The sequence below is a fragment of the Ovis canadensis genome, chromosome 1 (assembly GCF_042477335.2).
Source record: "Ovis canadensis isolate MfBH-ARS-UI-01 breed Bighorn chromosome 1, ARS-UI_OviCan_v2, whole genome shotgun sequence".
NCBI classification, from domain to species: Eukaryota; Metazoa; Chordata; class Mammalia; order Artiodactyla; family Bovidae; genus Ovis; species Ovis canadensis.
Window position 1 is genome coordinate 192,784,459 of NC_091245.1, and position 12,025 is coordinate 192,796,483.

At 43.7% G+C, this 12,025-nt stretch overlaps 1 protein-coding gene across 2 annotated transcripts in view; it reads right to left on the reverse strand.

Moving 5' to 3' along the window:
• The window catches only part of SLC12A8 (solute carrier family 12 member 8), a 140,627-nt gene that overhangs the window by 18,229 nt on the left and 110,373 nt on the right, over positions 1 to 12,025 (reverse strand). For both annotated transcript variants that reach the window (XM_069556296.1, XM_069556306.1), the window contains exon 10: positions 9,329 to 9,974. In XM_069556296.1, the coding sequence (XP_069412397.1) occupies positions 9,329 to 9,974 (646 nt within the window). The remainder of the gene's footprint in view (positions 1 to 9,328; positions 9,975 to 12,025) is intronic.

Consider the following 12,025-nt stretch of genomic DNA (forward strand, 5'->3'; position numbering starts at 1 on the left):
CAGATACAAACTGTTACATATAGAATGCATAAACAACAAGGTCCTACTGTCTAGCACAGGGACTATATTCAATATCCTGGGATAAACCATAATGGAAAAGAATATGAAAAAGAATATATATATATATATATATATGTATAAGTGAATCACTTTGCTATACAGAAGTTAATACAACATTATAAATCAACTACGATAAAATAAATTTTGGAAAACTCTGCCAATGTTTATAACTGACTTGAATTGATGGTTCTATTAATTTTTTTTGAAAGACAAAGCACTGTTAAGATTGTCTTTGATTACATTGTATACTTTCAACATGCCTAAGGCATGATTCATTTTCTCAACCACAAGCTTAGTGAAATATAGTTGTTCCATTGGTTATTAAGAAACCTAGATTTTTGCCTAACTGAAACAAAATGTTTGCCAAGTAAGTGTTAAACATACTTTTTCACACTTGATCTTACACCAACTCAATTACACTGTACCCAAGGGAGCTATGAGTGTATGTATGTGTTTTCTTGAGGAACTTCAGGGACAGTGATAGGAAGAGGCGTGTCTTCTATGCAAGCACAGTGCAGTTTTACACATCAGCAATGCAAGGGAGAATTCAGTCAAGGATGCTCAATGACTCTGAATAGGTATGACAATATAAGCAGACAATTATTAGAATTCTGAACAGCTATGGTTTCAAAACCCTTCCAAAATGAGTGAAGGATTCCCCCTGCCGCCCCTGCTTTTCAAGGATTATGCTGAAAGAAAGAAGGCTTACAGAGTAGTGGCAGAAGGAGACAGTTTTTCATGTTAGAAATACTAGAATAACAGCTGGGAAGGCAATTTTATCAAGCTTTACTCACAAAACAAACAGGTAAGCACTGTGCGCTTAGTCGCTCAGTCGTGTCCGACTGTTTGCAACCCCACGGACTGTAACCCTCCAGGCTCCGCTGTCCATGGGGATTCTCCAGGCAAGAACACTGGAGTGGGTTGCCATGCCCTCCTCCAGGGGATCCTCCCAACCCAGGGATCGAACCCAGGTCTCCTGCAGCTGCAGGGGGATTCTTTACCATCTGAGCCACCAGGGAAACCCTAGAACACTGGAGTGGGTAGCCGATCCCTTCTCCAGGGAAACTTCCTGATCCAGGAATTGAACCAGGGTCTCCTGCATTGCAGGCAGATTCTTTACCAGCTGAGCTACCAGGGAAGCATATATTAGGCATGTTAAAAATATGAAATATAATAAACATAATGTATAACATTAAATTGTCTTTTAAAATGTAGCAGTATGTCTAACAAGTTCTGTATTCACAAGACCCATGCAGATATGAAGACTTTAGGCCTGAAGGGGAAAACAACTATGTCGATTTTTTAAACTACAAATTTAAATAATTTTATAGAAATTATTTAAAGTCAATATGAAGCCATCTCTGGAAATACATTCCATATTTCATCAGGATAAATAAACACATAGTTCTAACTAGCAGGTACAAAATAAGAAAGGGCACTGATATGGCCCACAAGTGATCATGTTTCAAGCATGTTTCAAGATCATGTGGTATCTTATCATGTTGATTCTGCAATCTTTTAACCACTTATCAAATACTGCACATTTATTTCTAGGTTGTCATCAGCACCAACAATGCAGTTATGAGAACCTGTATATACTTATGGTTTGCTGTTCAGTTTACAGTTGTTTTCTTGAGATACAATTCCCCCAACTAGATTTACTAAGTCAGAGTGATTAGACAGTTTTGTATTTCTTGTTACAGCCTAAAAGTTCATTCTCCAGAGAGGATGAACCAGAGGGACTTCCAGCTACTGCAATGTGAAGAGGGCAGAAAATCCTCTCTGTAAGAGATAGGTATACAACTAGATGAAATTATCAGAAACAATCCCTTGGGGCTCTAGAAATTTACCAAATGGAGACAAACTAAGAAGTGTTTATTTTTCTAAAACTGCTGGAGCTGAGGGTGAGAACAGTGAGAGCTTACAGTCTTCCTCCTGGGCTACTCGTATCCCCACTCCAGTTTTTAGTAGCATGGAGCTTGCCCCTGTGTCTATGTGGCCTAAGAGGCTTCCCCCTCTGTCAGCAGATGTGTGTGTGGGTTGGGAACCACAGTTGAAGCTGACTGATTATCCCAGTCTCTCTCAGGCTGCCCAGATCAGCGGTGTGGGGAGCTACAGTCTTTCTATGGCTCTCTCATTTCTAGAATCTCCCCATTAAATTTCTGGCTGGTACACTGCTCACCCTCACTGGTTCCACTTCCTCAGGCTAGCAAAGCTAAAAATTCCCCCATTCCATTTCTACTTGACTCACCACGTTAAGCTTATAAAGGCAAAGGCCACAAATTTGCTCCCTCTGGCAACAAAACTACTGCTTTCTGAAGAAATCATGACCCCAAACCTCCTAAGTCTGATGAAAAAACAAATCAATTGATCCAAAAGGAATGACTCCATTGACCTTGCTTCCAACAATGCTTACATATAATACCTGATTTCCACTGACCTAAATGGTTTTAATTGAAATTTTTGATAGCTTAATAGATATGCAATGATATCTCAATGGTGGTTTAAATTGGATTCATTTAACCCAGGTTCCATCCCTGGATTGGGAAGATTCCCTGGAGAAAGGAATGGCTACCCACTCCAGTATTCTTGCCTGAAGAGTCCCATGGACAGAGAAGCCTGGCAGGCTACAGTCCTTAGGGCTGCAAAGAGTCGAACACAACTGAGCAACTAACATTTTCAGTACCACGGCCTAGTTCATAATAGACACTGACCCAAGCAGCATATACATACTATCCCAAAGAGAGGCAATGCCAAAGAATGCTCAAACCACTGCACAATTGCACTCATCTCACACGCTAGTGAAGTAATGCTCAAAATTCTCCAAGCCAGGCTTCAGCATATGTGAATTGTGAACTTCCTGATGTTCAAACTGGTTTTAGAAAAGGCAGAGGAACCAGAGATCAAATGGCCAACATCCGCTGGATCATGGAAAAAGCAAGAGAGTTCCAGAAAAACATCTATTTCTGCTTTATTGACTATGCCAAAGCCTTTGACTGTGTGGATCACAATAAACTGTGGAAAATTCTGAAAGAGATGGGAATACCAGACCACCTGACCTGCCTCTTGAGAAACCTGTATGCAGGTCAGGAAGCAACAGTTAGAACTGGACATGGAACAACAAACTGGTTCCAAATAGGAAAAGAAGTACGTCAAGGCTGTATATTGTCACCCTGCTTATTTAACTTCTATGCAGAATACATCATGAGAAACACTGGGCTGGAAGAAGCACAAGCTGGAATCAAGATTGCCGGGAGAAATATCAATAACCTCAGATGTGCAGATGACACCACCCTTATGGCAGAAAGTGAAGAGGAACTAAAAAACCTCTTGAGTGAAAGAGGAGAGTGAAAAAGTTGGCTTAAAGCTCAACATTCAGAAAACGAAGATCATGGCATCCGGTCCCATTACTTCATGGGAAATAGATGGGGAAACAGTGGAAACAATGTCAGACTTTATTTTGGGGGGTTCCAAAATCACTGCAGATAGTGATTGCAGCCATGAAATTAAAAGACGCTTACTCCTTGGAAGGAAAGTTATGACCAACCTAGACAGCATATTCAAAAGCAGAGATATTACTTTGCCAACAAAGGTCCATCTAGTCAAGGCTATGGTTTTTCCAGTAGTCATGTATGGATGTGAGAGTTGGACTGTGAAGAAAGTTGAGCACGGAAGAATTGATGCTTTTGAACTGTGGTGTTGGAGAAGACTCTTGAGAGTCCCTTGGACTGCAAGGAGATCCAACCGATCTATTCTAAAAGAGATCAGTCCTGGGTGTTGTTTGGAAGGAATGATGCTAAAGCTGAAACTCCAGTGTTTGGCCACCTCATGCGAAGAGTTGACTCATTGGAAAAGATTCTGATGCTGAGAGGGATTGGGGGCAGGAGGAGAAGGGGACGACCCTGGATGAGATGGCTGGATGGCATCACCGACTCAATGGATATGAGTTTGCGTGAACTCCGGGAGTTGGTAATGGACAGGAAGGCCTGGCGTGCTGCAATTCATGGGGTCACAAAGACTCGGACACGACTGAGCAACTGAACTGAACTGATAGTGGTTTAGAACACAGATTCTACAATGAGATAAACCTGGGTTCAAATTCTAGCTGCCGCATATTCTGAGTAAGTGTATAACTTCCCAAAGCCTCACCTTTGCCATCTGGAAAAAGCTAGTAACAATGCCTAGATCTGAGCTGAGATCATCCGTATTTAAGAGAGTATCTCCACACCAGGCATGTGGGACAGACTCAGTAAATGCTGCCTATTTTTAGCTACTAACAACATTCAACACTTAATCATAAAAGTTAGTTTGTTGAATGGACAGTGAGTCTGGGCACTGTTTTTTCAAATGTAAACTGTGTTTCATTCCTTCTGACCTCTCTTTAGTGGAATCTGGATTTTGACCTTCCTGTTTTTAAAAATAATATGCTTTGGGAGGTATGCTTTTATCAGTTGTGTTTGTCAGAATAATTGTTTCCTTCTGTGACACTGCGTTGTGCAAATGTTTTTTATTTCTGTTTCATCAGATCCTTTTTGTCTTTGATGATATCTTCAATAGTCACAAATCTCTTTCCTGGGCAGCTGTTATAAATAAGGAATTTGTGGCTAAATAAAGTATCAAATACAGCCCCAAGTTAATTTTTTGACCCACTTACTCTCAACAATATATATTCACTAGCGATTTAACTCATTATTTTATGGCATCTGGTTTGTCACACATTAGGTTCTTATAGTTTAACTCTTTCTACTCTACCTACCAATGTTTAAAATTTTTAGCCAATATCTGTACAATTGTTAATCAGTTTATTAGCCTTTACTGTATGTTTGTCAGTGTCATATACTGTGCGGGAATATTGTTGATGAAGACAAGGTAGAAAGACATGGTTTGCGACTAAAGGTAGCTCACAGACTAGGGGCAAAGGAATAAAACTAATATTTCCTTAGACAGATAGATGAGAAAGCCTGAAGACAAATGTGTAAGCAAATGTATAAAACAATGTGATAAGTGTTCATACCATTAGTGTGGCTCAAATGCTATGCTTGCATAGGAGAGGAGATCAGGGAATCCTTCTCAGAGTGCATCTGAAAAGTCAAATGGATTTTAAACTGCAAGTCAGCATTTTTCAGATGGAAGAGGAGGAGTAATGCAACTGCAGCAGGCAGAATGGCATTGCAAAGGTAGGAAGGAATAAAGAACATGACGTGTTTGGGGCACACATCTGGGTGTAGCTGAACATACGTATACAGGTTGTCATGAGAAAAGCGCCCAGGAAGGTAGGGTAGGGCAATATTGCCAAGAACCTTGCAAATCACACCAAGATGGAAGGTATTATATTCCAACGAAGGTTTTTAAGTAAAAGAGACAGGATGAGAATTTTACCCTAGAAAGATCATTCAGAGGACAGTGAAAACGAGATAGAGGATATAGGAGGATCTGGAGTCTGGAGATGAGCGTGGAGATAAACAAGAGTCTGGGTGCTGGATACGAGGGCCTGCACCCAGGTTCAGGCAGCAAGAATGGAGGAGAGGGAGGGGTCAGCAAGAGCTCGGGACATTTCTAAGGTCTGGCAACTTCACTGACTAAATGTTGCAAAATGACCACACTTCTTTCCTGATAACCCACTAAGAAAACAGAAGAGGAACTAAATAGCCATAAACCCACAAACACAAGAAGAATCAGAGAAACAAGGTAAAAACAAGTCTCAGAAGGTGGAGAGGTGACAGAGGAGTAGTAACAAACTGAGCAGAGCCGAGGATGAACTCTAGGGCCTACAGAGAGGGTGCTGGCAAGGACTGGCCCAGTGGATCCTGCTGCTGCTGCTGCTAAGTCACTTCAGTCGTGTCCGACTCTGAGCGACCCCATAGACGGCAGCCCACCAGGCTCCCCCGTCCCTGGGATTCTCCAGGCAAGAACACTGGAGTGGGCCACCATGTCCTTCTCCAATGCATGAAAGTGGAAAGTGAAAGTGAAGTCACTCACTCATGTCCGACTAGTAGCGACCCCATGGACTGCAACCTACCAGTCTCCTCCGTCCATGAGATTTTCTAGGCAAGAGTACTGGAGTGGCTTGCCATTGCCTTCTCCGTCCAGTGTACCCTAGTGGACCACAAAAAGTTCAGGACCAGGAAGCGGGACAGTGCAGGTGACTGTTCGTAAGACGGTATGTGAAATAGCTGGGCATCAAGTTCCTTTCCTCTGTTCATGCAGCTGGGGAATAACTCCTCTTTGCCTGACCCCTCCCCAAGGTGTGTGTGTGTTGGTGGGGGGCAGGGGGGTTTTTTTGAAGGAATCAAACCAGAGAGGGCCTGAACTTGGGACACCAGGCATAACAAAGAGAGAGGGGATGGAGCTAGAAACTGCGGGATTCAATGATGTCTGTATCCTAAGCAGTGGGATACCTCAACTCCCTTACATCACCTGGCTCTCTAGGGGACTCCTAGGCAAGAGATTAAAGGACTCTTCTCTGGAGGAACTGAAGAGCCAGAGGAAATCTCTAGCTAATCACACTTGGGGGCCCTCTCATGAAAAAGCCAGCTTCTTGATCACTCTACAATGAGGTGCCCTAACCAATAAGCACTGCCCAGGACACAGGTCTTCTCAACAGCTTTTCAGGACTCACTTCTAAGTAGAAAAGGAAATCAAAAGATCAACAGACATTTTAGCAAAGCCTCCAGTATAAAAGGGAGCATGAGACAAAGCCAAAGAGAAAAGAATCTAAAGATCATCGGGCAGAAAAAGACTTTAAAGGGAGAATAACTAATATCACCTGGAAAATAAGCACTGTACCCATAAAACAAGATTGAGATGATTTTCAAAAATTTTTTTAAAAGATGAAGACAAATCAGATTACAACCAAGAGCTCTTGGAAATCAAGAACAGGGTAATATGACCAACTAAAAAGATATTTCCCAATCTCTGAGAATAGCTGGAAAGGCTAGTGAACCAATCTCAGAGGTAAATCACCAAGGACAACACTCAAAATTATATGTCAGAGCAGTCTAGTGGGGATATCACTGCTGCAGCAACCCAGGTTCCGACACCATTGACCCTGAAAAGCCCTGGATGGTGGAGCCAGGGATGCAGTCACCTTGCACCCACTATCACGCTTCCAGAGAGTTCCTCAAAGTCCTCACCTCTTCAGGTTTCTGGTTCCAAGTGTCTGATCCACTCGGAATCGGCTTATCTGATTGACTGAGGTTTGCTCCTGTGCCTGAACTCTGCCTGTAGGAGGGACTGGAAAACTGAGTGCCTGACATTTTCAGTTTTAAGTGTGAAACGCTTGCTTTGCCTCCCACCAACACTCACAGCACTGGAAATTCTTCAAACATAGGGAGGTCAGTCAATGCCAAGTAGGAAAAAAAGAGACAGAGAGGAATTCCAAGACAACAGCTTTGTAGCAGGCCTAAAGAGCTGACAAACTAGAGGGGATCAGGATAGGAGCCATAGGACAGACAGGAAAAAACAAATGGATATGATAAATGTCTTAAGAATTTGAGCATTTGGAACTTAACACTGAGAGCCATTTGCCATATTCACCGGAGTACACAGAGAAAAATGATGACAGAAAAACCAAGCAAATAGAAAAACCATGGCAATTATTAACCCCAGGAAACAGAAAAAGTTGGACAAAAAAGGCAATGTAATCATAGTATAATATATGGCTCATAGTTAAGCAATATTTACTTAATCATGATAATATGAATACTAGCTACTAAAATTAAGTTTTTAAACTGTGATGTAATTACATGGGGGACATTGGGTGAGAAATCAGAGTGGCATAAACGAGCTAGTCTTCATTTATCATAATAGTAAATTGAAAAAATGATACCTAAAACTGATATATCAAGAAGTAACAATACAAATATATTATTTAGTAACATAAAGGTTAACACAATTTGGCTGAAAGTGGGATTTTCTGGGAATGGAACTACAGGATGGAGGAGAGGGATGGTGTAGAAGAACAGAACTACTATTTCTGGCTATGTGACTTTTAATTCCACTTGGCTTATTAAACTGTACTTGTTATTTTGACAAAAATGATATGATTAAAAATTTTAATTATGCTCCTACCATCAAGAACCATCCACCTATCTGGAGGTAAAGAAGGAAAAGCAGGTGTACAAAAGAACCCAAAGCAATTATTTTTGGACATCTCTTCTATGTCCCCTGTCTCCTTCTCTTTACCCACACTTGTCTGCACAGACCTCAGGAAACAGGTTAATCTACGTAGAGGAAGGTACTGGGCTTCAGATACAGAGAGACGTGGGTGTGATATCCAGCCATGCAGAATACCAGCTCTGAGGAGTCTTTGTCATCTCATTGGGATGCGGGGTCTTCACTGGTAAAACAGGAAGTGCTAACAACGATTATATGACATGCAATCATGTATGTCAAGTACCTAGAATACGGGCTTCCCAGGTGGTGCAGTGGTAAAAGCATCTGCCTGCCAACAAGAGACACAGGTTTGATCCCTGGGTCAGGAAGATCCCCTGGAGAAGGAAATGGCAACCCACTCCAGTTTTCTTGCCTGGGAAATCCCACGGACAGAGGAGCGTCGCAGGCTACACATCCATGGGGTCACAAAGAAAGACACAACTGAGTGAGCACAAGCAAGCACCTGGAATATGGAAGACTAAACAATTCTGAGTTCTCTCTTTCTCTTGGAATTTCTCACACCCCAGAAGTCTCCCTTGAGTGTCTCCCTCTGTCTGCAGATACGAGGAAGCAAAGAAAAGCTGTGCTCTTTATCTCATCTCCTGTCTCTCCATCCCCCTCCTGCCTGGTTTGGGAGATTCATCCTCCAAAGACGAAATAGACAGAGCCCTTGCCAGGCAGTTTGTCACAGCACACTTCCACTTCCCTTGAAGGGAGAAACCGGTTCATTCATGTTGGCTCATTTTTGAGTAAAATGAAATTAATATTTAGTTACTAGGTAGACTACAGTCCATGGGGTCGCAGAGTCGGACACGACTGAGTGACTTCACTCACTTATTCACTCACTCACTCACTTACTCACTCACTCACTCACTCACTCACTCACGGCTCCCAGCCCTAACATACAAGAGTAGATAGAAATTTCTGCTTAAAACAACTCTATACCAGACTAGAATTATAAATTCAGCTGATAACTGACCATAATATTTTAACGTAAACATAAAATGAAATTAACAAGGATTTTAAAGCCAGTTATAAAATGACCTAAGGATTTGAAAGAGGGTTGTGATAACTCCCAAATTAAGAGGCCCTGGTGTGACTGCGAAGCACCCACCTTCTCTGCTTGGCCTGGGCTGGTTACTTGGCTCAGGGATGAGTTTTGCTCCATAGGCTCCCCTAGGCTGATCCCCTTCACTTCTGGGACTCTGTGCGTTCCTGTGGGGCCTCTGCCCTTCCCAGGAGGCAGTAGGCCATCCATCAGCATCCCCAGGAGAGAAGGAAGCAGGGGACCTGAGGTCCAAGAGGAAGCTCTCTTGGAGGGTTTGCTTGCTGGCCTTCTTGGTCTTCCGCTTCTGATTCTCTAGGATCCCATGGCTCTCTCCTCCCCTGGGCTGGCTACTGTCTAGCTTCCTGGTTAGCTGGAGGAGCTGATCCATGTCCTTGGTGAATTCTAGCAGAGTGCCCTCAGAAGGGCTCTGGGCAATGCCCTCAGAGCCATAACTGGGAGCCTTCTCCAGAAGCAGGGGCTCAGAGCCCTGGAGAGCACCCAGGCCCTCCCCGGGCACCGACTCAGGCCTCTCCGAGAGGCTGCAGCCCCCCATGGCCAGAGAGAAGTAAGAGTAGTCCACCATGATGTACGTCAGCATGAAGTTGATGGTGACGATGGGGGCCAGGACATTCACCTGACCCACGAGGACAAAGGCCGTGGTCACCAAGCCAGTCAGGCAGATGGCAGCTACCGGCGTTTTATTTGGCCCGTTCTGCAGAAACAAAAGGAATTGCAGGACCATGAAACTTTATGGAAGAAAACCACAGGACATGATAGAAACACAGCTCAAACTGGCCCAGTCACTTCTCCCGTGTGCTTCTTGGTGTGTTAGCAACAGTTCATCTGCAAGCTTGGGATAATGACGTCCAATCCAGAGTAACTACTAACATGGGACAATACTATAGAACACGAACTTCACAAGTATTTCTCTTTTTGTCTTTCACTGGGTTTTAAAGTCAGCTTTGGAAATCAAAGAAATACAAAACTGATTCTTCCCAAGCTATAATGGAGAAAATAACCTCAAGGGGAGTAGCAGACTCCGGAAGACACAGCAGATTCATTGGTGACTGAGGTGGGGCGGTTCCAATACCAAACATGAACAAACTCTCGCACACACATTTGCGCACATCTGTTACTAATGGGGGTGAGTATGGGTGACCTGCAGGAAGACAGAGTGGAGAAAATGTGCTAATTCCATGTACTGTGACCTGTCACTCCACAGAAGCTACTCCTCACAGACCCTGACCCGGGGCAACAGTGCTTCTACGTCCTCGCCTTCCTTGACCTGAGCGTTCCATCTGACCCAGCTGGTTGCTCCCTTGTCTCCTGGCTTCTCCCGCTGGTCCCCTTGTCAGTGGCCGCTCCTTACTCTCTGCCGCTGGCCACCCCACATTCCTGAATTATGTATTCAGAGCACTCTCCAGCTCCATCCTCGGACCCCTCCTCTTCTCTACCTATCTTCCTTCTCTAGGACCTCAATCAGGCTCATGGCCTTGAAAACCAGTTTAATGCTCGTAGCTCCCAAATTTGAAACTCCAGCTTGAAATGTTCCCCTGAAATCTAGACTTAGTCAACCGTACTCTTGCCTGGAAAATCCCATGGATGGAGGACCCTGGTAGGCTGCAGTCCATGGGGTCGCTAAGAGTCGGGCACAACTGAGTGACTTCACTTTCACTTTTCACTTTCATGCATTGGAGAAGGAAATGGCAACCCACTCCAGTGTTCTTGCCTGGAGAATCCCAGGGACGGGGGAGCCTGGTGGGCTGCCATCTATGGGGTCACACAGAGTTGGACACGACTGATGCGACTTAGCAGCAGCAGCAGCTACTCAACATTTCCAGTTGATGTCTAATAGGATCTTAACCCAAGTAGCTCCAAAACCAAACTGCTAATCCCTCGATGTCCTAGCTCTCAAGTCTACTCTGAAGCTTCTCCACTTAAGAAAGTACCCATTTCATCCTTCTAGTTACTCAGTAAGCAAAATTCTTGATGACTCCTCTCATTCCCTCACTCTTCTTCAGGAAATACTGTCAGCCTTACTCTCAGGATAGACACAGGACCTAACCACTGCACCCACCTCCTTTATGCCAGCACTGTGATGGGAGGGACAGGCATGTCAGCTACATCCAGACCTGATCTGTGAACCTCCCAGGTATGTTCCTCCAAGTGTATCCCCCTTACTGAGGATTGGAACAGAGTTCAACCTTCACAGGATGGAGGTAGCAAAGTCATCATTGGCCTGAGTCTCTGAGGATCAGAGGCCCTATTGATCTGAAATACCTTCCCTAGAATCCAGAGTAAATTTTTTTTTTTAAGGAGTAAAGATACATTTCATTGTTTTTGAAAATTACATTTTGGGTATACTTACTACAGCTATTTGCATGCTGCTGAACTGCTGCTGCTAAGTCGCTTCAGTCATGCCCAACTTTGTGTGACCCCATAGACAGCAGCCCACCAGGGTCCCCTGTCCCTGGGATTCTCCAGGGAAGAACACTGGAGTGGGTTGCCATTTCCTTTTCCAATGCATGAAAGTGAAAAGTGAAAGTGAAGACACTCAGTCACGTCTGACTCCTAGCAACTCCATGGACTGCAGCCCACCAGGCTCCTCCGTCCGTGGGATTCTCCAAGCAAGAGTACTGGAGTGGGTTAGCTATTCAGCATACTCTAACAATAAAACTATAAAAAATAAAGTAAATTGTCAAAAACTAATGAAATAAAAGGAGGGTCTGAAATAAGTGGAATGAGGTCTTAGGTAAACTGTAG